The sequence below is a fragment of the Camellia sinensis genome, chromosome 3 (assembly GCF_055761805.1).
Source record: "Camellia sinensis isolate YWXY chromosome 3, ASM5576180v1, whole genome shotgun sequence".
In the NCBI taxonomy this organism is placed as follows: Eukaryota; Viridiplantae; Streptophyta; class Magnoliopsida; order Ericales; family Theaceae; genus Camellia; species Camellia sinensis.
In genome coordinates, this window is record NC_138963.1 from 49,156,163 (window position 1) to 49,182,860 (window position 26,698).

At 43.1% G+C, this 26,698-nt stretch overlaps 1 protein-coding gene across 1 annotated transcript; it reads right to left on the reverse strand.

Annotated features, from left to right (window-relative positions):
- Positions 1-20,098: 20,098 nt before the first annotated feature.
- Positions 20,099-20,698, reverse strand: LOC145821493 (uncharacterized). The gene has a single exon (XM_082918015.1). The coding sequence runs from the start codon at positions 20,696-20,698 to the stop codon at positions 20,099-20,101; it is 600 nt and encodes a 199-aa protein (XP_082774141.1).
- Positions 20,699-26,698: the final 6,000 nt, after the last annotated feature.

Below are 26,698 nucleotides of genomic sequence, written 5' to 3' on the forward strand. Positions count from 1 at the left end.
ACGTCCAAGTCTTGAGGACGGTCAAAAATGGGGTGTCTACAGTTGCCCCTCTTTCACAGAACTCGAAAGTCATAACAATGACGGGAGTGAATGTCAAAGCCCAGAGACGACCCATTTTTGACAAGGCCGAAGACTTAGACAAACATGCAAGACAAACAAGATATGCGCCCGAAGGCAGGGGCAAAATGCAAGACAATGCACAGAGCCGGACACAACTTATGATCATGCAATATATACAAAACAATGTATATATATATAAAAAAAAGTAAATGAAGATGCAATGCAATTGAAACAATGCAAACTATATGCAAAGCAATTGAATCACGATCCAATCATGAGTGGTTCGAAACCACACCTATGTCAAATAGATTGATGGAGGTAACAAGTCTGTCTACCATAGAACGGTCAACTGAACTATGAGCATTGTAGACAGACACAAGGAACAAGTATTGGGGGGAATTGACATAAGTGGGGAAACGACCCGTTGGAGAAAGGACAATGATCCTAATGCCGGATGCAAAAATTACACTACAATGCAATATATATATATATGGATATGCTGGGGAGGTGGCAATGGATATGGCACGCGGGCCAAACCAAATCTTGCCTAGGTAAGGCATGTACGCATACAAGCCACGTCTAGCATAGAACGGTCCACTGAACTATGCTTCGACACGAGAAGTATGGGCACATACCAGACCAAGCTCAACATGGAAAGGCACAAGCCATAGATGGAAGTGATGCAGTGAATGCATGTGATCTACAATGCAATGGATATGGCACGTGGGCCAAACCAAATCTTGCCTAGGAAAGGCATGTACACGTACAAGCCATGCCTAACATAGAACGGTCCACTGAACTATGCTTCGACACGAGAAGTATGGGCACATACCAAACCAAGCTCAATATGGAAAGGCGCGAGCCATAAAGCTACAACGCAATGAATGCATGCAAGCTACAATGCGATGGAAATGGATACAATGGATATGCCACGCGGGCCAAACCAAATCTTGCCTAGGAAAGGCATGTACGCATACGAGCCATGTCTAACACAGAAAAGGTGCCGCAACCCTCAAACCAACATACCAGCGTGGAATAGGCGCGTACACATGCAGAACTGTGCTTTAACGTGAAAAGTAAGGGCACATACCAGACCAAGCTCAACCTGGAAAGGCGCAAGCCATAGATGGAAGGTGATGCAATAAATGCATGCAAACTACAATGCAATATCTACAAATATACAATGGAATGGATATTTACAAAATGCATGACAATGCAGTATGATGCAATCTACTAGGGAAAATGCAATGAATGCATGCAAGCTACAACGAAAATGCATGACAATGCACTATGATGCAACGGCTATGATTGCAACTTTCCCTATCTTACCAACAGGGCGATATACTAGGTTGGTTCAGTATCCAGAACTGAGGCGCCGACATGCTGCCTCAATCTACGGGGCTTCCATACAGATTTCAAGCCGAGGATACACCCCTGGGTATTTAAACCAGACTTTAGTCTCGGAACTCCTGAACCTTTGCGTTCTAGGCATTAGCCATTCGAACTCTAGTTTCCACCGTCCCGGTTGGTCTTCTAGGAACTCACCGCGAACATAGGCAAGTGGCTTTACCAGACCACCGAAAGTCGTTCGGGCACGACAAACACCAAAGGAATTGCACCTTCAGAGGATTTAGGGTCTCCTGGACCGGGATGCAAAATGTATGCATGACAATGCAGGTAAACTGCACACATCAATGTGCTGAAGGTTTCGCACCTTCAAAGGATTTAAGGTCTCCTAGACCGTCTGGATACCTGTGCTTAAGACACGCCTGGCAATGCAACCGAACTGCACATCAATGCACCGAAGGTTTCGCACCTCCCAAGGATTTAAGGTCTCCTAGACCGTGGCAAATACCTGTGCGGTTCGTCTGGTCGCTCCAGCCTCAAATGAACCGTACATACAATATCATGCCTGAAAAGAAAGCAAACTTAACAGGTACAATATTGTTAGCAACATGCATGACAATGCAAATGAGGCACACATGCCGATGCAAATGTCGACACACATGCCAAAAAAATGTGACATGCATGCCAATGAAAATGAGACACGCATGCCAGTGAAGATGGGGCATGATACAAGATGATACAAATGAGACACGCATGCCTCATAAGATGCAAAATGATACAAGTGTGGCACGCATGCCACACAGAATGCAAAATGAAACAAATGAGACACGCGCGCCTCATAGGATACAAAATGATGCAAGTGTGACACGCATGCCACACGGAATGTAAAATGATACAAATGAGACACGCATGCCTCATAAGATGCAAAAATGATACAAATGAGACACGCATGTCTCATAAGATGCAAAATGATACAAATGAGACACGCATGCCTCATAAGATGCCAAATGATGCAAGTGTGACACACATGCCACACGGAATGTAAAATGAAACAAATGAGACACGCGTGCCTCAAAAGATGCAAAATGATGCAAGTGTGACACGCATGCCACACGGAATGTAAAATGAAACAAATGAGACACGCGTGCCTCATAAGATGCAAAATGATGCAAGTGTGACACGCATGCCACACGGAATGTAAATGAAACAAATGAGACACGCGTGCCTCATGAGATGCAAAATGATGCAAGTGTGACACGCATGCCACACGGAATGTAAAATGATACAAATGAGACACGCGTGCCTCATAAGATGCAAAATGATGTAAGTGTGACACGCATGCCACACGGAATGCAAAATGAAACAAATGAGACACGCGTGCCTCATAAGATGCAAAATGATGCAAGTGTGACACGCATGCCACACGGAATGTAAAATGAAACAAATGAGACACGCGTGCCTCATAAGATGCAAAATGATGCAAGTGTAACACGCATGCCACACGGAATGCAAAATTTTGACAATTGGACATATACGCTACGCGAAGCCGGTTTGTATTCAAAACAATGCAATGTACTAACAAGTACAAGTGAGGTGCACAAGATAGCGCGATAGGATGTATGCAAAATGCAAGCAAGGTGCACAAAACAGTGCGATGCGCAAGAAAGCGCGAGTGATGAATTGTACAAAACAGTGTGATGCGCTAAACAACGCGATTGAATGCAATGCACAAAACAGTGCGATGCGCTAAACAACGCGATCGATTTTGAAATGCACAAAACAGTGCGATACGCTAAACAGCGCGATTGAATGCAATGCACAAAACAGTGCGATGCGCTAAACAGTGCGATTGAATGCAATGCACAAAACAGTGCGATGCACTAAACAGCGCGATTGAATACAATGCACAAAACAGTGCGATGCACTAAACAACGCGATTGAATGCAATGCACAAAACAGTGCGATACGCTAAACAGCGCGATCGATTTGAAATGCACAAAACAGTACGATACGCTAAACAGCTCGATTGAATGCAATGCAAAAAACAGTGCGATCGATTTTGAAATGCACAAGACAGTGCAATACGCTAAACAGCGCGATTGAATACAATGCACAAAACAGTACGATGCGCTAAACAGCGCGATTGAATGCAATGCACAAAACAGTGCGATGCGCTAAACAGCGCGATCGATTTGAAATGCATATGAGGCAACTTTTGAGCTTTTGTAAAAGCTAAAAGGATACAAAAAGGATACACCTTGAACGAATTCGAGTGCCACGCATGGAAGACACGATCCGAGGTCACAATGGAGGCCGGTTGACCGTCTGGGTTGCACTTTCTTGCACTTTCTTAAGCTATGAAGACCAGAAACTACTCATATGGACTAAACAAGGCTGTGAGAACACCACCGGCCGGGAGGGGAAGCCACCGGCTATCCATCGGCTGCAAAATAATCCCATCGGCACAATATTCTGTCGGCCGGCACAAAATGTTGCCGACCGGTAAAAAGTTCCTGAGTCGGGGCAGATTCGACATTTCACCACGGGTGTTTTAAAATAGGGTTTCTAAACCCTACTCTTCACTTCCTTTTCCGCCGAAAACCTACACTTTCTCTCTCTAGAGTGTTTTCCTCTCCTCTTTCCTCCGTTTCTTCGCGTTCTACGCCCGTTCGTCGTCAGATTCGCGATTTTCTTCGCGTTTCGGACATTTTCAACCGAACAAATCTTTGTTTCGGTGCCTCTTTTGCCGTTCCCACCTTTTTGGGGTTTGTTCCCCTCGCTTTCCTCTTGATTTCCGTGCCCTTTTCACATCTCACCCTTTTCGGCCATTTTCGACCATCCCGGGAGTTAACTTTTCGGTTGACTTTCCGTATTCTAGCCCGGTTTTCCTCCTTCTGGCTATTTTCTCATCATTCTTGACATGGAGGATGACATTCCACGCGGTGGGACTCCCCCGGATCACGACATGGATCCCGGGGTCGAGCTCCTACCCTTGAGCGAGCGCCCGTTCGACCCGACGACCTACCGACCGGCGATTCATGTTCTGCCCCCTGACGGACTGCGCCAGTTCAGGAGTTTCGAGAGGTACGCGCGACCCGAGCTACTACTGCGTGAGCCTACCTCCCACCTGTCCTTCGACACTTCCGAGGTAACTCTCCTTCTCTGCTTTACTTTCTGCAATGTAGAACTTCTTAACTGTCAACTGCCATAACCGATTACAGTCGATACTCTGTATATTGTAGTTGATTGCAAATGCACTTGCAACTGATTATCTGTTTAGGACTCACACGTGCACACACACTGCACTAGCCTCGAACCACTCAACACACGGCACACACCGTATTCCACTGCAAACACCGGCGCCCGATATCTGCTTGAGTCTGAACATATGCACACATGCTATACTGAACTGAACCATCCGAACACGCTGACGCATCACACGTTGTAGTTCACTGTAAGCACACCGGCACCCGGTATTTGTTTAAACCTGTCAAACTTGCACACATGCTACATCTGCTCTGAACCACCCAAACATGCAGACGCATCACACGTTGTAGTTCACTGCAAGCACACCGGCACCCGGTATTTACTTAAATCTGTTAAACTTGCACACATGCTATATCTGTTCTGAACCACCCAAACACGCTGACGCATCACACGTTGTAGTTCACTGCAAGCACACCGGCACCCGGTATTTATTTAAATCTGTCAAACTTACACACATGCTACATCTATATGCTCCTTAGAACTGCATCTTGAATATTGCCTTGCAATTGTCATTTTCTGTTTACAGGGAGATTCCCATACCATTCGTGGGTATGGGAACACCGGCGCTCGAGAGTGGTACGCCGAGCTTCCTGATGCGGTCCGTCGCATAGTGGACCCGGCGGGTTTCGGCGCATTCTGCAGAGGACTCTCCAGGCTCACTACGTGCAGAACTCTACTCGCCGCTTTGGTAGAGAGGTGGTGGGACACCACCGATTCATTCCACTTCTCCGCGGCAGGGGACATGACGATGACCCCTTACGATTTCTCGATGCTCACAGGCATCGGGGTAGGGGGCGATCCGATCCCCTTTGATACCGACATGGACGAGTGGACTGCCGCTCAGATCCATCTACTCGGTGAGGCGCCACCTCTCGCTCGTCCAGGCTTTGTCCGATATTCCTGGTTCGAGGTGCAGTTCCGGGTTCAGCCCACCCTTGTTGACGCAGCCCCAATGACCCCGGAGGCCGTGGAGAGGTACGCTCGCGGCTTCCTCATGTTTTTGTTTGGGACGACTATTTTTGCCGACCGGGCGAACACCGTGCCTCTCTGCCTGCTCAGCACACTGGTGGACGTCCGAGGCATCTTGCATTACGACTGGGGTGGCGCCGCTCTGGCCACTCTCTACGGATACATGAGCTCAGCTTCCCGCGACAGTGGGCAATTACTCGGAGGCTACTGGCGGGTCTGGGAGGTACGTTTCTTCTCCGCTTTTCAATTCAGCTTTTCTATCTTTTCTGTACTCTGTACACTGCACATACTGTAGTCTGCTTTATACTTGCTGTATACTGTACACACTGCACACTCTGCACAATACACTGCACAACACATGGCTCCGCTATTTCTGCTTTATTCTGTATTCTGCTTTATCTGATAGTCATCTTGATGTTTTCTCTGCAGTTGTGGGTTTACGCCTACTTTCCTAGGCTCGCACCCGTACCGGTCACGGAGACCCCTCTGGTCGTCCCCTTTTCGCGGCGCTTTGACGGGAGATGCACCCGGAGGCCACGAGAGACTTTCAGCTTCTTCTGCCGCTTCTTTGATACCATCACCCCCGCGGAGGTATGTTTTATTTGCAGTTCATTTAAGCTTCGCCCTTCCACTGCATATGTCAATAACAGTAGATAACAAACTGTGTTGCATTTTCAGATCACCTGGCAGCCTTGGGCTCCTTTGCCAGCCGTGACGCGGGATCGGTTTGCCGGTGCCGATGAGACCTCGCGTTTCTGGATCTTGTTGGAGGGCCCGGTCTGTCGGGCTTGGTACCTGGGTGAGCGTTTCTTACGCCAGACCCTGGGATTACCTGAGCAGATAGTCCCTGTTCACCCTCCCGAGGATATGAGGGAGTCCGAGAGGCTCACCACTGAGCAGATGGACGATTACACCATCGGTTGGGAGGCAACCCGCTTCAAAGGCATCGGCGACTACCGAGAGTACGTGCAGACGTACCTTATGCGGCCTCTGAGCGGCGGCCGTCGGGTTGAGGAAGCTGGGCCCGTGGCGCCAGCGGCTAGGGCGGGAGCAGGAGCTGGAGCAGGAGCTTCGAGGAGGGCCCGAGTCCGTGGCAGGGGCGGAGTTCAGGAGGGACGGGGGACCGGTTGGCCTGTTCTGCCTACTTCACTGACTTTCCGAGGGCAGGGTGGGGCGACCTATCAGATCCCCTTCGCCCCTCCGCCAGCTGATCACAAGTTTGTCGGTGTCCCCGACTTACCTCCGGTATGTATTACTGCATTTCTGTACAGTCATTTCATTTCAGTTTATTTGATATTCCACAGAATATTGATGTATCTGATACTTTTGCAGGCTTCTTCTGCGTACACCCGGCAGTCATTGGAGATGAATGCCTCCATGATGGGGATGTTGCAGCGGACCTTTGATCTCCTGGCCCTCTACAGCATTCCGGTATGTTCTTCTGATCACGGCCTCAAATCACTCACAAGCTGATTCACGTAATCTGATGCATGACACAACACCTGATATACTGATCTCATTGCATCTGATACACTGCATGCACTGCATTCTGCACTGTACTCTGCACTGATAAACTGCTCACGGCATTCACACACTGTACTCATACACTGCATTCTGCACTGATAAACTGTCCACGGCATACACTGCATTCTGCACTGATAAACTGCTCACGGCATTCTTGCACTGTACTCATACATTGCATTCTACACTAATAAACTGCCCACGGCATTCTTGCACTGTACACTGCATTCTGCACTATACTCTGTCCACGGTATACTGATGCATTTGCCTTTTGTGTACTTTTTCAGCCTCCCTTCCAGATTCCCGGGGCAGGAGGTGCTTCAGCTGGACTTTCCGTCCCTGCCCGAGGGAGAGATGAGGAGGGCCGAGTATTCCCCCGCACCAAGGCGGGGCGCATTTATGCCCGGAGCAGTTCACGGGCTCCCGTCCCTGATGATGATGACGGGTCAGAGGCGGAGGCAGAGTCGGAGGCGGAGTCATCGGAGGAGGAGACCGGAGACGGCACTAGCTCGGGCTCTGACGACGATGCTGATGATGCTCCTGGACCTTCGTCCAGGAAGAGGACTAGGACAGACCGCTAGTCCTCGGAGTCGCTGGACACGGATACAGCTTTTTGTTATTTTTCTTCTTCTTTGTACTTTTCCCTTTTTGTTGGTAGTTAGATTACCTTGTACTGCCGCAGGCAGATTTTTGTTTTCCTCAAAACTTTGTACTTAAAAAAGATTATGAAATGAACAAAATTTTTTGCTTAAAAAGTGTCACATTTACATATCTCATGTATTGCATCGCATCACATCGTGTTACACTTTAATGTAAACAGAATTGATTTGTTGTCTGAAAATAGTCAACCTCAGTAAAAATTTTCAAAAACTATTTTTCAAACAGTCAATGCTCAACGAGCATGGAACTTACTCTTTGAGATGCGCAACCTCGGATCGGAGGCAATAGAAAATTGCCCCTGGTTTGAAAGGGGTGGATGGCAACGGAAAGTTGCCCCTGGTTTGAATGGCGTCTCGCGACGGCTCGTGGCAACGGAAAGTTGCCCCTTGTTTGGATGATGCCGCCGCAGCAGTCCGCAAACAGTCTTCATTGGTGGTGGTCGAACTCTTGGACACAAAGATGACGAAGACAGTCACAACAAATATATGGACACAGTCACCTTGGAGGCGTTGACGACTGGACTTTGGGATGAAATCGAAACCATTGTATGGACTGAGACGCTATGAAAGCGTTGGGGGCTGGACTTCATGATGAAGTTGCCTACGTATCCCAAACATGGGAATCAAGCCTTACGTAGTTCCGGTTAAGGTACACTCGGGTATTTTAACCTTCACTTTTCAGGCTCTAACTTTTGCCAAGGCGCCCGATGCGGGTTTTCGACCTTGCAAGCTTCTTTTCTCTTCTTTTTTTGTTCTTTTGTTCATTTTTCTTTCTTTTTCGCATTTTTCTTTTCTTTTCTTTCCTTTTTGTATTTTTTGCTTGCTTTCTTTGTATTTTTCTCTTGCTCAAACTTTTGCCTGGGTCGCCCTTCCGGGTTTTCGGCCCAACGAGCCTCTCAAAGGGTAAAAGTGTAACAAGTCCATGCCAAATGGTTTTTGAAGTTGAAGCCTCTCTGTGTCTAGGAGAACGGCTGTTGCAATGATTTGTAGGAGACTCTGTCATGGCTACTCCACGAGCTCTTTTGGGTGAGATCTAGTCTTTGATTCAACTTTGGTGCCTCTTGTTCGAGGGCTGCTTCAAAACTGGCCACACGGGCCTCCTCTAACAGTTGACTGTTGAATGTTCTGACCGGGTTCAAGGTTTGAAAGTGAACGGGTTGAAACTTGAGGCTGAGAGCGATCCTAGGCTGCACAATCTCAAGAGCGATTCCACACAAGTCTTCATAGGGCCGTGTAAAACATTTGTTTTTGAAAGTTTTTAAGAAAGCGACGAATCGCTCACGCCGAAGATAGTGTGGAACCAATCTGGATCAGGGCAGGATCCTTCTCAGTACTCACGCTGACAAGCATGATTTCATTCATTAAAAGGCCTAGCATGCCTCTCCTTTCTCTCAAAATGATCAAAATTTTGCAAAACCCGAGGAATTCCTTCCTCTTCGTTTTTTATCACCGCAGTGCTCGGAAGAGGTTTTTTTTTTTTTGAAAAACTTAGGTTAATGCAATGAGTTTGGCGCGCAGGAGAGCAGGCGAGATGTACTGTCAGCCCAATCAAATTCTCTGACACTTAAACCGAAAGCAAGCATGAAAGTGAGATAGCAACAGCTGCTTCATTCAGATTTGTTGGTGTAACTGGCCCCTCGGCAGAAACAGACTCAAAAACAAAAACAGGTAATTACAAGACAAAACGGTGTTCGAGGCAACAACCCCGGAATCACCTGGTATTCTATACAAAGGGGACTGACTCGCTACAATGAGACAAACCTTTTAGCAAAAAAGACTGACTCAAGACAAAGAGACAGACTCAAAACAAAAGACTAACTCGATACCCAAGCCAGGATTTACGAAGCTAGCGTTCACAGCCACTCAAAAATGTGTGCCAACGCCACATTCAAAATACATCCAGATGCCGCCCGCAGGTGGTTCACCTTCTAATTACATACTTGCAGTATTTGTGTCTTCAAAATCCAATAACTGAGTAGTAACGGACTTGGCTGAGGTGGGCGGGAGGATAACCTCGTTGTCAATCAAATCTTGCACCTCATGACGGAGGTGGAAGCAATTATCGGTTGCATGGCCGGTCTGCTGGTGGTACACGCAGTACTGAGCAGCATCATGCGTAGCGGGGAGATTCTTCGGGAGAGACCGAGGCTCCAAGGGTTTAAGGTGCCCCTTCTCGGCAAGGATCTGAAGTGCCTTGGACAAAGGCATGTAGAGAGCATGAAAGGTCCTGCGCCCCCGGGGCAGGTACTTTGGGGTCTGAGCGCTCTTACTAGCTACACAGGCGAAAGGGTCGGCAGGCGCCACTTTAGCTTTCTGATCTTTCCCGGGTGCAGGGGCGAGAATAGGAGAACTTGTTTTGGCATGACGGGGCCTATCCCGATTTTCTAACTGGCTTGAACTACCCTCAGGTGGAGTAGGGAAAGCATCCTCCACAGTTTTTGCCACAACTGCGGATATCTGTCGCTTGTTCATCCCCCCGGCTTTCAAAGCCTCGACTGCCCACAGCAGTTGTTCAATGGGATCGGCATCTGCCTTCATTTCGTCTTTTCCTCGGGCTTCAGCCTGATCGAGGGTTTGGGTTGACGTTGATATGTCATTACCATAGTTGGAGGCCATCTCTGGTTGACTAAGTTTGATCACAATTCGCCCCAACAGCGGGGGCTCCTGGGGTACAAAACTCCCGGCATATGGTGCGGCTGGAGATGAAGCTGACATTCCGTAGGCGAGATCCGCCACAGACCTCTGGAGATCACCTATCATCCCCATTAGCTCAAATTTAGTAGGCTCGCGAGCCTGGTATAGCTGGGGGGCCCCAAACCGGGTGCACAACAGGCGACCTGGGTGGATGTGACACATCAGTGTTAGCCTCACTTTGCAGAGTGATCCCTTGCTCCAATGCAGCCGTCATAATCACGATCTCTTCCGAATTCTGCGTCATCATAACCCCTGCCTCGGCGAGAGGGAACACTGGCTATTCTGTACCGGCTGTCCGAACTGAAAGAGACAACAATCAGCATTTCAGCCCAAACAGATCAAACACGGGTGTAACTGAACAACTGTACTCTACTGCTGATCACTGTTCCCAGAAATCACTGTCCCAAAACTGAACCTCATACCCGCAGATAACTGATTCTCATAACTGACACTGATACTGGTGTCCTCCGGTCTGATACTCAAACTTGCAAACTGACATGTACTTTCCTGTAGAGCAACACTCTAAAAGCACATAGCAGGTAAAGAGAGCCAAAACACCCCTATGTTGGGGTAGGGTTTCCCTGTCCTATTTTGTTAGGAGCTAGGGTTCCACTATGCACGCAGCAGTTTTCAAACAACCTAACATCGGGTAAGCAACCTGTCCTAACTTGGAATGGTCACTATGGATCCGAATATGCACTAGGTCGAATGGTCGAAAAGGGTGCCCCGGTAAAACCGGGGTTTGTGTTCCCATGCTGTCAGAGCCCATAACCGGTCAGCCTTATGGTCATGCCTTGACAAGACAAGCCTCCGGCAAACCGTTCAGGAATGGCAGATGGCAAACACTGTGTTCCTAGGCGCACCAATGCACATGCAATGCAAAGAGACACATAAGCGTAATCAAAACAGGATATCACGAGTTCGAGTCAAGCTCTCTAACTCCCCAGCCGAGTCGCCAGAAACTGTAGACGTCCCCGAACGCCCCGAGAGGGTGAGTCCCATTCTGTTCATTTGTGGGGTTCACTACAGTTCGGACTCGATTTTTGTCACAGTTCTTAATCTGAACCAAAGAGTCCAAATCCGGCAAATCGTTTTGAGAAACAGATTTTTTTTTTTTGAAAAGAAGTGCCAAACATGGACTGCTTTGCCAGATACAGAGTCGCCACCTAAATATTTTTTATGGGGGAATTTAGGAAACCCTGACTCGGTGCCGATGGCCATATGTCCGTCATCACCGGAGTTGTCTCGGCTCGGGAGCTTGGGTACGATCGGGGAAGGTCAGCTATGAGCACCCTCTCTCGCCCGATCCGAAGATCGGCCTCTACTAACCATGATATCCGTTTTTGAAAACGTTATGTGTTCTTAGGCCAATTATTAGCCTAGCGTTACTATGTTATGCGCGCAGCAAACAAGTATAGACTAGATTGCCTAATTTGGAAATAAGCATTGCATATCCGTTTGTCTTAAAAAAAAAGTACTTTGGAATTTGCTACTCGCAAGTAGGCTAAAATACGGATCTCAATGAGTCATTCCAACTCAAACAATCCAACCTTCACCCACGGGCATTCAAACAATTATATCACGTAAGCATTTAGCCGCGTGGCAGGCATACTGTCATGGCAACACTCGCACGCATGCAGTATGCTAAAGCAGGAAAACACTTACATAGTACTCCGTGCCAAAATCATAAACTAGTTAGCAAACATGCATGATCCTAGTTCATGTTAGAGTGGCTAATGCAACGCATGCAAAATGCAATTAGAGTAGGCTCGGCTAACCTAAGCATGGCATGTGAAATGCAGTCAATTGATGCACGTATTCAATTTGGAATTGAGGTACAATGCAGTTAGAATGATGCGCTGAGCCCGGTGCATGCAAAGCAAATGTATGAATGCACGCATGCATTACATGAGGTATGCTAATTTAAACGTGCCCTAATACTAACCATCAAAGCAGGTAAATAAAAGGGAAGAAAGAAGTGGGGATTGGAAGACATACACACCACTCACCCACACTTATTACAGATTTGCCCTCGCCCGGAGGGACCAAATAAATAATACATATTAATTAACTACACAAGCTAATTAAATATTACAAATTGCCTAATTAATTAATAAATTAACTAAGCTAGGACAAACAGTAAACTGCCTCGGGAGGAGAGCCAGATGCAGCGCGTGCTCGGGTCTTGCTCGAAAGTGCACCGCCATGCCTAGTCTGCCTCTGTTTTCCCTGGTTTGCCCCTCTGAAGACTGCCAAAGTCTCAAAGATGCCTCTCTGTATACTGGGGTTCACCACCGGCTAAATCAAATTGCCACCGGTAGTGGTATGTGGTCACCGGCACAAAATGAAGCTATCGGCAGAAGAATAATTTCCAGTCGGCAATGTACACTGCCGGTCGGCAAAGAATGCCTGCAGAACCTGCAACTCACAGCAGCAGAGGACAGAATTTGCATGGCAATACAATTCGAGCAGTGTATGCACTAATCATGCTCCCTATCATGTTTGTAACTCAAAGGGGCATATGTCTCGATTCTCGAACCACCAATCACGCATTTCCATGCATGATGGCCCAAAGAACCAAGTGTGCAACTTTCATGTCAAATGAAATGCAAACCAAACAAACAAACCAAGACCCAATTCCTATCACCAAGTCAAGGAATAAGACATGTATGCAAGATGCAATGCAACTTAGGCATACAAGCTAAGGGTGCAACATGGCATGGCAAGACACTTATGCAAGCATACAAGCAAACATGAGGTAATGCAAATTGATGGAAAGGTGTACTTACACATGGTTTAGGCAACTCTAATTAGGCCTAAAACAATGGCCAAAGTGCTATAATAAGGGACCAAATACACATGCACACATACACATGATCAAAGGCCAATACTTAGGCACAAATTGGGCAACTCTCAAACACATTTGAAAGGAGGTAATCATGGACATATAGCATGCAACATAAGCATTGAAAATCATGTTAAAACATGGTGCCAAACCAAGCAACAAGTCAAGCTAAACATGCAACAAATGGCCCAAGTGCTCAAAGTAAACCAATGGAGTATTGAACTACACTTAACAAGACCAAACATGGCATGAACTTATTGACCAAAACCAGAGTTCTAGCACATTAAGACAAGGCCTAGAAATCACTTAGATGGTATCCAAATGACCTAAATTCAAAGGCATGCATAAATGCCAAAACAAGGAGCATGCTACCCAAGCTTTTAAAGCTTCAAAGAGGTGTCCAAAGCGAACATACAAGCATGCTATAAGGTCTGAAATTATGCTATAAATGATGCCAAATCATTAGAATAAAGCAAGTAATGCATGCTATATACTCACACACTTGAGGCCAACAAGCCAAAATGCAAAGGGGGTATATAATGCATGCCATGGCCGACCCAAACAACCTAGGACAGACCTTAAACATGGCAAAGTAAGCACACAAGCTTCACAAAACTAGACCTAAAACATGCTAGAACAAAGGCTAACAACCTAAGGCATATTAAGGCAATAACATGGCATTACATGGTAGGTATGCTAAGCATGCATGGTGTAGCAAAACCAACACACAACAAGGTTATATCATGGCATAATAAGCATGGAAAACAACCAAGACATGACCAATACACACTCTAACATGATGCTCTCTCAACAGGCCAAAAGGGGTCCTTTTCAAGGATAACAAGGAGAGGGGGTGGCCCTCCCCTTTTGGAGACTTCAAGGCACCATCTCCACCACTGAAATCCCTCAAGATTTCAGTGGTGAAGAGGCCCAAACACCAAAGTCTCGAAACTCACTCAAAATGGCTCAAAATGGGGCCTTTCAAGGCCTAAGAGGGGTCAAACACCTCCAAACCACAAAACACTCTAAACAAACAATTTAGAGGGCCTAAAAACAGAACTTTTTTGTATTATACACCAAGATCAAAAATGAATTTAAGACAGGTAAAAATACAATGCAAGATTGGAGAATAAAGAGGTAAAATTGTTACCCTTGAAGACCCCTTCACAAATGGTGCTCCAACAGCTCCTTCTAGGTTAAAAACAGCTCCAAAACTTCAAAATCAACCTCTTAGAACCTCAGTAGCTAAGTGAAGGTGAAACACTATGTGTTTATGTGCAATAGTAAGACACAAATGCACTTAAACACACACAAGAAGGAGATATAGAGATAGAAAGTGTATGGTTTCTAACCCTAGAACTCAAAACCCTAAAAATGGCTATCTAAAAATATCTTAAGTCTCTCAAGTGTCTAACCCTAAAGCCAAGAGACAAGGCTCTCTCTTATAGAGCTTTTTGTCTTGTAAAGCTTACAAGACAAGCTTCCAAGAGAGAGATCCTTCCATACACGTGTATGGAGAGGAGCAAAAAGCAAGATAGCTGTGATAAAATCTCTGCAAAAGCAGATGCACAGTAGTCGGCCGGCCAAAAATGTCATTTTGACAAAATTTAGTGCCGACCGGCAACAAATGGTGCCGACCGGCAATATACATTGCCGATGGCAGCAAAAACCAGCCGGTGACCTCTAGCCGCTGCCGGTGGTGTGTGGGGATGCCTCACAAGGCATTCCCTGCCCCTCCAAGGCAAAACACAAGTGTTTGGTGCAGAACCAGACACAAAACGGTCAAGTTCGGAGATCCTGAGGCAAGGCGCGCGTAGCCGAGACCTCCGGGAACTCCAAACGAACACAAACAGGGGTAATCACCAAGTATTCCAATGGTGACGTCCAAGTCTTGAGGATGGTCAAAAATGGGGTGTCTACAGTAACCTCCGTTCAAATGCTATTAAACATGGTAGTTTGAACAAATAGATGTTTTCAGTAAAGACATACACTTTGTCCCTCAAATTCAAATAGAACTGCTATTAACCCCCATCAAACAGAAGTATAGCACAGCACTACAAATTTCTCATGTATGCAGATTTAAAAAATAGCCTCTTCTTCTAACAATAGCAACATAAGATTACAACCGAGGCTGTGCAATTGTGGAAGAACCGCTGCCATATATATTATAAGAACCAATGAGAATGGAAATGAACGGCGTTTGTTCTTTGTTTGCCCATCAAAATATGTAAGTATGTATTGGAAATTTTAATCCTTTATTAGTCACATTAATATTTGTCTTATTCAACTAACTGATTGTCATGCATTGTAGAGTACCACACCCACTCCCCATTGCAATTACTTCAAGTTCGTGGATGAAGATGATGAAGACATTACGTCCAGAATCCGTTCCAACACTAGAGCTTGTGATGCTATAACAGTAGAAGACTTTAACGATGTAAGGACGAGGCATGATGACTTGGAAAATGACTGTGGTCGAAGGCTTGAAAGGATAGAAAATAATATCAAAGCGATGGTGTATTTCAGTATATTTTCTATCATTTTGTACTTGATCATGTAACTTTTGTACTTTATTGTATTTTGGGAAATTGAATGGAAGTTTCTACTATTTTTGGTTGTATTGTACTTCATGATGTAACTTATGTTTATGGAATGAATTTTATTATGATGTAACTTATGTAACTTACTTACTAGCTTTGTGGAATGAATTTTATTATGGAATGAATGTATGGAATGAATTTTATAAGTTATTATGATGTAACTTATAATTTTATTATGAAATTAATTTTGGGAAACATTGGTCTCATTGTTAGAGCTTTGTGGATGCTATTTGGTAGATCTGTGGATGAATTTTTGTGGATGCTATGTGGATGAATTTTTGTGGATGCTATGTGAATGAATTTTTGTGGATGCTATGTGGATTAATTTTTGTGGATGCTATGTGGATTAATTTTGTGGATGCTTTGTGGATGAATGAATTTTGTGGATGCTTTGTCACTTATCTGTGGCCTGTTATTTGTTGCAGGTTCTGTTATTTGGGTGAATGAATTTTGATTGTAATGAACAACTTTTGTTATCTATTGCAGGTTTGTTTGTAATGAACAGATTTGGCAGATCTGCTATCTGTCAACTAGTATCTGTTTGTCACTTATCGGTGGCCTCAACTATTATCTGTTAGCAAGTTGAAAAGTGCATCTGTATTTCATCAAATTGCATCAAAATTTCGTCTGTATTGCATCAAAATTACATTTGTTATCTGTTGCAGATCTTTTTGGTAGATCTGTTGTAGATATGTGGCTTCTATTTGGCATCTAAACAAAATTCAACATCACCCAAGCATCTAAACAAAATTGCATCAACTGGCAGATCTGTTTGCCATCAAAATTGCATCTATATTGCATCAAATTGCATCAAAATTACAGCAAATTACATGTAAACAAAATTGTACTCACATGTAAGCTATTTGGGAGATCTGTTGTAGATCTGTGGCTGCTATTTGGCATATCTGTGGCTGTTATTTGACATCTAAACAAAAGTGAACATCACCGAAGATCATCACGGAATGGCCAACCATTTCAGAGATGGATCAGACTTGCTCCAAGGATATTCAAACGAAAAAAGATTTCCTAAACGAAGCCCACACCATATGTACTTCACTCAAACTCAGCAACCAAACATCTTTAACCATTCTTCAGCAATACTCATCACTTGAAATTGAGGAAACCAAACTCATGGCAGAACTTGCCTCTGTCAAGCAAAGAAAGTCTCATTTATAGCAGCAACATGACCAGCTTAATGAAAAAGCAAGGATGATGCTCTCCCAGATTAGACATGGTCCTTCATCAATTCAGAGAACTAAAGCTGAGTTGGACCAAGCCCAAGCCATGCTGGCAGATGCTCAATCAGAATGGGGTCTTCTAGCTTCTAGCCATTCTCTTCCCTATATCCTAGACTAGTTTATATATCTATTTTTTTGTATTGCACAAAATGCGTGGTAGATTTCTTCACCATTGTGTAGACTTCTTCATTAATGAATATCAATACTCTGTTTCTGAATGGTCTATTGTATATTTTTTTGTTTGAAGGGGAGTTACTTAGTTCATAACAATGCACAAAGGGAGAAAAATTGTTAATGCACAGGTTGACCCCATGGGCTATGCTTCCATACAACCGTTGTGTTTGAAAAAATAAAACATTTGTGCCCATATTGATATTAGAGTGTATGAGACCATTGGCCGGTCGTGCACAATTTTTTTTTATTTTTGCAATTACAGTTTGTGATTCCATTCAATGATTCTGACTATTAAACCTTATTGTCCATATTCAACGATTCACAAAACATGAAGTAATAAAAAAACATAGGTTAATGATAGCTTTTGATATCGGTCAATGACATTACAAAAAAAATTACCTTGTCATCGTACCAACAAAAATCATAAGACAAATTTCGGTTGATGACGTTGACCAAAAAAATACCTTCAACAAAGTGTAAATGATGAAAACATTAACGCATGCACTGTTGAAATGGTGAGCAGAGTTTGACGGTTTGTTAGTGTCACACCCCAAACTCGCCCCTAAAAGTTTGGGCATGACCAATTCGGAAACAAACATAAAATTCGATTTGCATAACATATGGGGCCTGAACGGAAGCAATTATCAACATAAACAGTATCCATTAAGCTACCACTAATATGCCAGGATCACAAACATTGTATCAAACAAGCAAACATACAGTGAACGTACATATGAGAAACAGTTATGTACATGCATATATATACAGACTCGGCCCCATGATTGGGCGTGTAGCAAAAGCATTGGTAAAAGAGGGTTAAACACAAATCATAACATTAGGCAAAAAACATAGAGCACAAAGCTAAAAGCTTAGCAAGAACTCCACAAAAATAGATGAGCTCCATCTAAGTGCTTGGACGCATTGAAGTTGACAAAAGAGAAACGGACACGATGGGTTAAGATTGACCTCCAGGTTGATTACCTACAGAGACAGACATAACACGGAGTGAGCAGGGCTCGGTGAATAATAATACTTAACAGTTCAGTAATAAACTTGAATTATAATATGTACAAGTGCAAAGGTCATATAATTAATCTTATTCTGTAAACGTTTTCAGAGTGGCCTTGGGTCCAATAGATTTTACAGATCGGCCTCAGGCCCAACAGATTTTACAGATCGGCCTCAGGCCCAGATATCAACAGAGTAGACGAGTCTTAGAGTGATACAGATGTACACAGATTTTTCCAATCGTTCATATAGGTTAACATAGTTAACTTACGAATGACAGAGCGTTAACAGTGATTATTAACAATAAGCAAATGTACTACGACAGTACTATTACTCACAGTGTTGTGTTGGAGCGATAGTTCCTTCTGGGATGTGCCCTACATACGCACGCAGTTCAGAAATTAGTCCATTTTCCTTTTTAAACAATATCTGATTCGTTTTGCTTCGAATGAATTTACCAACATTTTAAAGGCATCAAATGCTGGTTTTAATAATACCAGAGGGTCAAACAAGTAAAACGGAGCAGACGAGGTCTTTGCACATGGGCTGCACGTGCAGAGACCCTTCGCCGCACGTGCAGAGACCCTTCACTGCACGTACGGGAAGATGGCCGTACGTGCGCCCCGCACGTGCTTTTATTTCAGTAGCTTAGCCTCTGGTTCCCCTGTTTTCTGCATGTGCGGCTGTGAGCCCCGCACGTGCGATCGTTGCCTCTGTTTTGTGTACTTCGAAACAAGGCACAATCCCAACTTGGTCAACATATTACATGGTTCCAAATAGGTCAATTTATTGCAAGAATATGGCTCAATAACATATAAATATGAATCACAAACTGAATTAGGCCTTTAATTCCTTGAAACTCATAAACATAATTCAATTCCATGATATTTCCAACTTTCACACACACACACATATATATATATACACATATATAGCCATTTGTTCACATAGATGAGCTCAAACATGACAATTGAAGAGATAAGATGTAGTTTCTCACTAGATAGTGCAAGCTAAGTCAAAACAACCAATGATAAGATTATCTTGCCAAATAACCAACAACACACACAAGACCTCAATTACAAACCCTAGATGGTATGAATGAAAGGGGATTCTTACACAAGTCCAAGAAAGAGGCTATTTCAGTTGGATTATACATACCTTGAGTCCAATTCTCTACAATCTCACTTAATCTCCCCAATCTCTTCCTTGGTGAAGTTCTCTCCCCTTTGTTCTTCTTCTCTAACTCTCTCTCAGGAGATATTTATGTAATGGCTTCCAAGTCAAATGTTTAAAGAGACATATATATATATATATATATATAAGTGGATTAAAATAAAAATCAATCAGTTTAATCATTCCGAATTAAATTTTTACAGAAAATCATATTATGATCTAAAAATTATGCTGAACTCAAAGGTAAAATCAATTTCAAATTATCAATCTTCTAAGGCTTCTAATTTCTGCTCTGAACATCATAATTGTAACAAATATTTCTCTTATTAAACAGATATAAATCTCTAATCATAAGATTCACTCACTTAAACTTAATTTCACATGAAATTTCACAGTAAGTAAGCATATAAATGCACAGAATAAGGGACTGAAAACATACCAGAAAACATATACAAGGGTCGGGTTATTACACTCCCCCCCCCCCCTTAAATAAGTTTGGTCCCTCAAACTTGTTTTACCCTATGACAGGAATAATTCCAGATATTAGCATTGCATGTCCTCTTCTTTTTCCCAAGTAGCTTCGATTCCGTAATGTTCCTGCCATTCGATTTTCACCATCAAAATCTCTCGGTTCCGTAGTTGTCTCACTTGCCAATCTAGAATTCGAATTGGCTTTTCTTCATAAGTTAACTTATCATCTAGAACGATTTGGTGGTAATCAATAACATTAGACGGATCCGGAAGATACCCTCGAAGCATAGATACATGAAATACATTATGTACTGGGCTCATACATGGTGGAAGAGCAACTCGGTAAGCCACTGCACCCACTTTCTCTAGAACTTGGAACGGACCAACATATCGGGGTGTTAACTTATCCCTTTTTCCGAATCTGGGATGCCTCTTTATCGGAGTAACCTTTACAAAAACATGATTACCTACTTCAATTTCCAAATCTCTTCGTCGATCATCCGCACAACTCTTTTGCCTACTTTGGGCGGTTTTGAGTTTTTTCCGAATAGTCTTAATCTTTTCAGTTGTCAGTTGGACAATTTCGGGCCGTAACAATGACCTATCTCCAACTTCGGCCCAACACACAAGGAAACGACATGGTTTTCCATACAGAGCCTCATAGGGTGCCATCCCAATACTCGAATGGTAACTATTATTATATGCAAACTCTACCAATGGTAGATGAGTTTCCCAACTTTCCTGAAAATCCAAAACACACATTCAGAGCATATCCTCTGATGTCTGTATCGTTCTTTCGGATTGTCCGTCTATCTGAGGGTGGAAAGTTATGCTAAACTTTAATTCTGTACCCATTGCTCCCTGTAGACTCTACCAGAATCTAGATACAAACTTCGGATCTCTATCTGATACTATTGAAACCGACACACCATGGGGTCTCACGATTTCATTCACATAGATTACAGCAAGTTTGTCTACATTGCACTGAGTTTTCACAAGTAGGAAATGGACAGACTTAATTAACCGGTCTACAATGACCCATATAGCGTTCATACCCCGAGGAGTCCATAGTAACCCTACCACAAAATCCATGGTCAGATGTTCACATTTCCACTCCGGGATTGGAAGGGGTTGCAATAACCCTGCCGGTCTCTGATGCTCTGCCTTTACTTGCTGACATTGCAAACATTTAGCGACGAAATCCGCGATCTCCCTTTTCATACTTGGCCACCAAAAATTTTGTTTCAAATCCTGGTACATTTTAGTACTCCCAGGATGCATTGAAAATCTTGAGGCATGTGCTTCTTCCATCAATTTCCGTTTAACTTTTGATACATTGGGAACACATAATCTACCTTGACATTTGAGTACTGAATTCATCAAATTGAATCCCGGTCTCGGTTTTTTCCCTAACTCATCACAGATCTTTTTTAAAAATTCATCTTCCATTTTTCTCTGCTTAATTTCTTCAATTAATGTTGGTTGGACTGTTATTGTTGCAACCATGGCATCCCGTTCATGTATCACAAAGTCTATATTCATTTTCTCCAATTCTAATAATACTTCCTTTCGCCCCGCAAACAGACTTGCCAGATTTCCTACACCTTTCCGACTAAGTGCATCTGCAACTGTATTGGCTTTACCGGGATGGTAATGAATCTGCAGATCATAGTCTTTAATAAGTTCTAACCATCGTCGCTGTCGCATATTCAACTCCTTCTGCGTAAAGAGGTACTTGAGGCTCTTATGATCAGTATAAACTTCACATGTAGTTCCATACAGATACTGCCGCCATATCTTCAAAGCAAAAACCACTGCTCCAAGCTCAAGATCATGCGTGGGATAATTCTTTTCATGGGGTTTTAGTTGTCGGGAAGCATAAGCGTTGACCCTTCCATTTTGCATAAGCACACTACCTAATCCCTTGTAGGAAGCATCACTGTAGATCACAAATCCTTCGCTACCAGATGGTAAGGCAAGAACCAGAGCTGTAGTTAACTTCATTTTTAATTCCTGGAAGGCAGATTTCCGCTGTTTTGACCATTCAAATACAACTCCCTTTTGAGTCAGTTGAGTAAGTGGTACAGCAATTTTGGAGAAATCTTGAACAAACCTCCTGTAGTACCCGACTAATCCCAAGAAACTACGCACTTCAGTTACATTGGTAGGAGTCGGCCAATTTATAATTACCTCAATCTTGTGCGGATCCACAGATACACCTTCCTTCGTTATCACACGCCCCAAGAATGCTACCTCATGTAGCCAGAATTCACATTTCTTTAGCTTTGCATACAATTTCCTTTCTCGAAGTGTTTGAAGAATTAAACGAAGATGATTCTCATGAGCTTCTGCATTCTTCGAGTAAATGAGGATGTCATCGATAAATACCACCACAAACTCATCCAGATAGGGCTTGAAGACACGATTCATCAAATCCGTAAACGTTGTTGGTGTGTTAGTAACTCCAAAGGGCATAACCAGAAATTCATAATGGCCGTATCAGGTTCGGAAAGTTATCTTCTCAACATCATTAGCTTTAACATTCAGTTGGTGGTATCCGGACCGTAAATCAATTTTCGAAAAGACTTGTGCCCCTTATAGCTGGTCAAACAAATCATCAATCCGAGGCAATGGGTACTTACTCTTGATCGTTACCATATTAAGTTCTCTATAATCTATACATAATCGGAGTGTTCCATCTTTCTTTTTCACAAATAGAACTGGTGCACCCCATGGAGAGACACTCAGGTGAATGAACCCCTTATCAAGTAAATCTTGCAACTAAACCTTCAACTCTTTCATTTCAACTGGTGACATTCTATATGGAGTTTTAGAAATGGGTTGAGTTCCCAGCACCACTTCAATCATAAATTCAATTTCATGGTCTACTAACTCCCCTGGTAACTCTTTCGGAAAAAACATCCAGAAATTCAACGACAACTGGAATCATATCGATACTCCCATTCATCGCTTGACCCTCCAAAACACTGCATAAATAACCCTGACATCCTTTCTATAGTAGTTTGCATGCCTTCATTGCAGAAATTAAATAGGGTGGCGAACTTACTCCATGCCCCTGAAAGGTAAATTATGATTGTCCCGGAGGGTGGAAACTAATTTTCTTAGTCAGACAATCAATTGTCGCACGATAGTCACTCAGCCAATCCATACCCAGAATAACATCGAAATGTGTCATTTCAAGAGGCAATAAGTTGGCATAAACTCAGATATCCCCAATTAGGAGTTCACAAGAAAAATATACAAAAGTACAGACCATAGAGTCTCTTAAAGGTAAAGACACACATAACATATAAGATAATACATCCTCAGATGTATCTAACTTTTGAGCAAATAGTTTTGACACAAAGGAATGGGTAGAGCCAGAATCAAACAATACATGAGCAGAATGACCGTGAATAATAAATGTACCTGACACCACTGTTGCAGCATTTTGCACATCTCCCGGAACCAATGCAAACACCCTCCCTTGTCTCGCGGTGTCTTTATTGTTAATAGGCTTTGAGACTGACTTGGTGTTGGGAGCTGGTGTAGACCCTGCTGAACTTGCAGTAGCCCTATTTCCATTTTGTTGATTTCTCTGAGGACAGTTCTTTACCAGATGACCCATTTTACCACACCTAAAACATGCTCCAGTCAACCGAATAACAAGTCCCATGGTGCTTCTTTCCACTTTTTGAACAACCAGGAGTTGAATCCTGAGTAGGGGTGGAAGTACTAGAGGTGCTTGAATTTTGTTTCTTGTTTGGTGGAGTGGCCGACCCCTTTGATAATTAAATGTTCTGCCTCTTTCCTTTCCACTCGGAAATCCGATTCTGAGCAGCAATGTTTCCCTCTGCTATAACAACCCTCTCAAACACATCAACATAGGTGGGTAACTTCAACATGTTGACTTGATCAAGGATAGCATTCCGTAATCCTCCTTCAAATTTTTATGCTTTCTTATAATCCATATCCACCATATGTGGTGCAAACCGGGCTAGCTCAGCAAATTAGGCTTCATATTCCGCAACGGTTTTATTTTCTTGTTTGAGAGTTTCAAATTCTGTCACCTTCTTGTCTCGCATACTTTGGGGGAAGTACTTGTCATAAAACCGTTCCACGAATCTATCCCACGTTAATCCTTGGTGTACAGTTCTCGTAAGCATCCACCACCTCCGTGCTTCGTCTTCGAGAGTGAAGGTAGCCAGTTGCACTTTTTGGACTTTGGTACAAGGAAAAACTTCTAACAGCTTTTCTATTCCCAACACCCACGCTTTAGCTTTCATTGGTTCTATTCCTCCCTTGAATGATGGAGGATTCATCTTTTTAAATTCTTTTGTGAGTGTAACGGTTCAGTCTTCAGCATGGAAATCTTGTACCACAGGCGGAGGTATCGGTGGCAGTGGCGGTGGCGGTTGTGGTTGTGGCTGTTGCTATTGTTGCCGTAAAGTCTCCGCCATTTCCATAATCATTCTTTCCATTCTATCCAACCATGCAGAAGTAGAATCTTCCGAGTCTTCCATCCTTGTTCTCACCATATTCTACATGACAATCAATTTCAATATACACAAGAGATATATAATAGACATGGAGCGTAATCATTTGTGTTAACAAATATTACGTGTACAATTAACGTTGCCATCAACCTTTTCGTATGCATTCAGAATATTATGCATGATGCGTAAGTCTTTTCTAGACATCCTAAGGCTCAATGGATTCGACTGTGAGATAGCAACTTGTGCTCTAATACCACTTGTCACACCCAACTCGCCTCTAAAAGTTTGGGCATGACCAATTCGGAAACAAACATAAAATCCGATTTGCATAACATATGGGACCTGAACGGAAGCAATTATCAACATAAACAGTATTCATTGAGCTGCCACTAATATGCCAGCATCACAAACATTGTATCAAACAGACAAACATACAGTGAACATACATATGAGAAACAGTTATGTACATACATATATACAGACCTGACCCCATGATTAGGCGTGTAGCAAAAGCATTGGTAAAAGTGGGTTAAACACAAATCATAACATTAGACAGAAAACTTAGAGCACAAAGCTAAAAGCTTAGCAAGAACTCCACAAAAATAGATGAGCTCCATCTAAGTGATTGGACGCATTGAAGTTGACAAAAGAGAAACGGATACGATGGGTTAAGACTGACCTCCAAGTTGATTACCTACAGAGACAGACATAACACGGAGTGAGCAGGGCTCAGTGAATAATAATACTTAACAGTTCAGTAATAAACTTGAATTATAATATGTACAAGTGCAAAGGTCATATAATTAATCTTATTCTGTAAACGTTTTCAAAGCGGCCTTGGGCCCAACAAATTTTACATATCGGCCTCAGGCCCAACAGATTTTATAGATCGGCCTTAGGCCCAGATATCAACAGAGTAGACGAGTCTCAGAGTCATACAGATGTACACAGATTTTTCTAATCGTTCATATAGGTTAACATAGTTAACTTGCGAATGACAGAGTGTTAACAGTGATTATTAACAATAAGCAAATGTACTACGACAGTATTATTACTAACAGTGCTGTAGTGGAGCGGTAGTTCCTTCCGGTATGTGCCCTACATATACACGCAGTTAAGAAATTAGTCCATTTTCCTTTTTAAACAATATCTGATTCGTTTCACTTCGAATGAATTTACCAACATTTTAAAGGCATCAAATACAGGTTTTAATAATTCCAGAGGGTCAAACAAGTAAAACGAAGCAGACGAGGTTTTTGCACATGGGCTGCACGTGCGGAGGCCCTTCGCTGGACGTCCGCCCCGCATGTACTTTTATTTCAGAAGCTTAGCCTCTGGTTCCCCTATTTTCCGCACGTGCGGCTGTGAGCCCCGCACGTGCGGTGGTGCTTCCCGCACGTGCGGCTGTGAGCCCCGCACGTGTGGTTGTTGCCTCTGTTTTGTGTACTTCGAAATAAGGCACAATCCCAACTTGGTCAACATATTACAAGGTTCCAAATAGGTCAATTTATTACAAGAATATGGCTCAATAACATATAAATATGAATCACAAACTGAATTAGGTCTTAATTCCTTGAAACTCATAAACATAGTTCAATTCCATGATATTTCCAACTTTCACACACATATATATACATATATAGCCATTTGTCCACATAGATGAGCTCAAACATGACAATTGAAGAGATAAGATGTAGTTTCTCACTAGATAGTGCAAGTTAAGTCAAAACAACCAAATGATATGATTATCTTTCCAATTAACCAACAACACACACAAGATCTCAATTACAAACCCTAGATGGCATGAATGAAAATGGATTCTTACACAAGTCCAAGAAAGAGGCTATTTCAGGTGGATTATACATACCTTGAGTCCAATTCTCTACAATCTCACTCAATCTCCCCAATCTCTTCCTTGGTGAAGTTCTCTCCCCTTTGTTCTTCTTCTCTGACTCTCTCTCAGGAGATATTTATGTAATGGCTTCCAAGTCAAATGTTTAAAGAGACATTAGATATATATATATATATATATATATAAGTGGATTAAAATAAAAATCAATCAGTTTAATCATTCTGAATCAAATTTGTACAGAAAATCATATTATTATCTAAAAATTATGCTGAACTCAAAGGTAAAATCAATTTCAGATTATCAAGCTTCTAAGGTTTCTAATTT

Coding starts and splice junctions, on each gene's coding strand:
- LOC145821493 (XM_082918015.1), bottom strand. CDS start 20,698: ATGGCACCCTATGAGGCTCTGTATGGAAAACCATGTCGTTTCCTTGTG.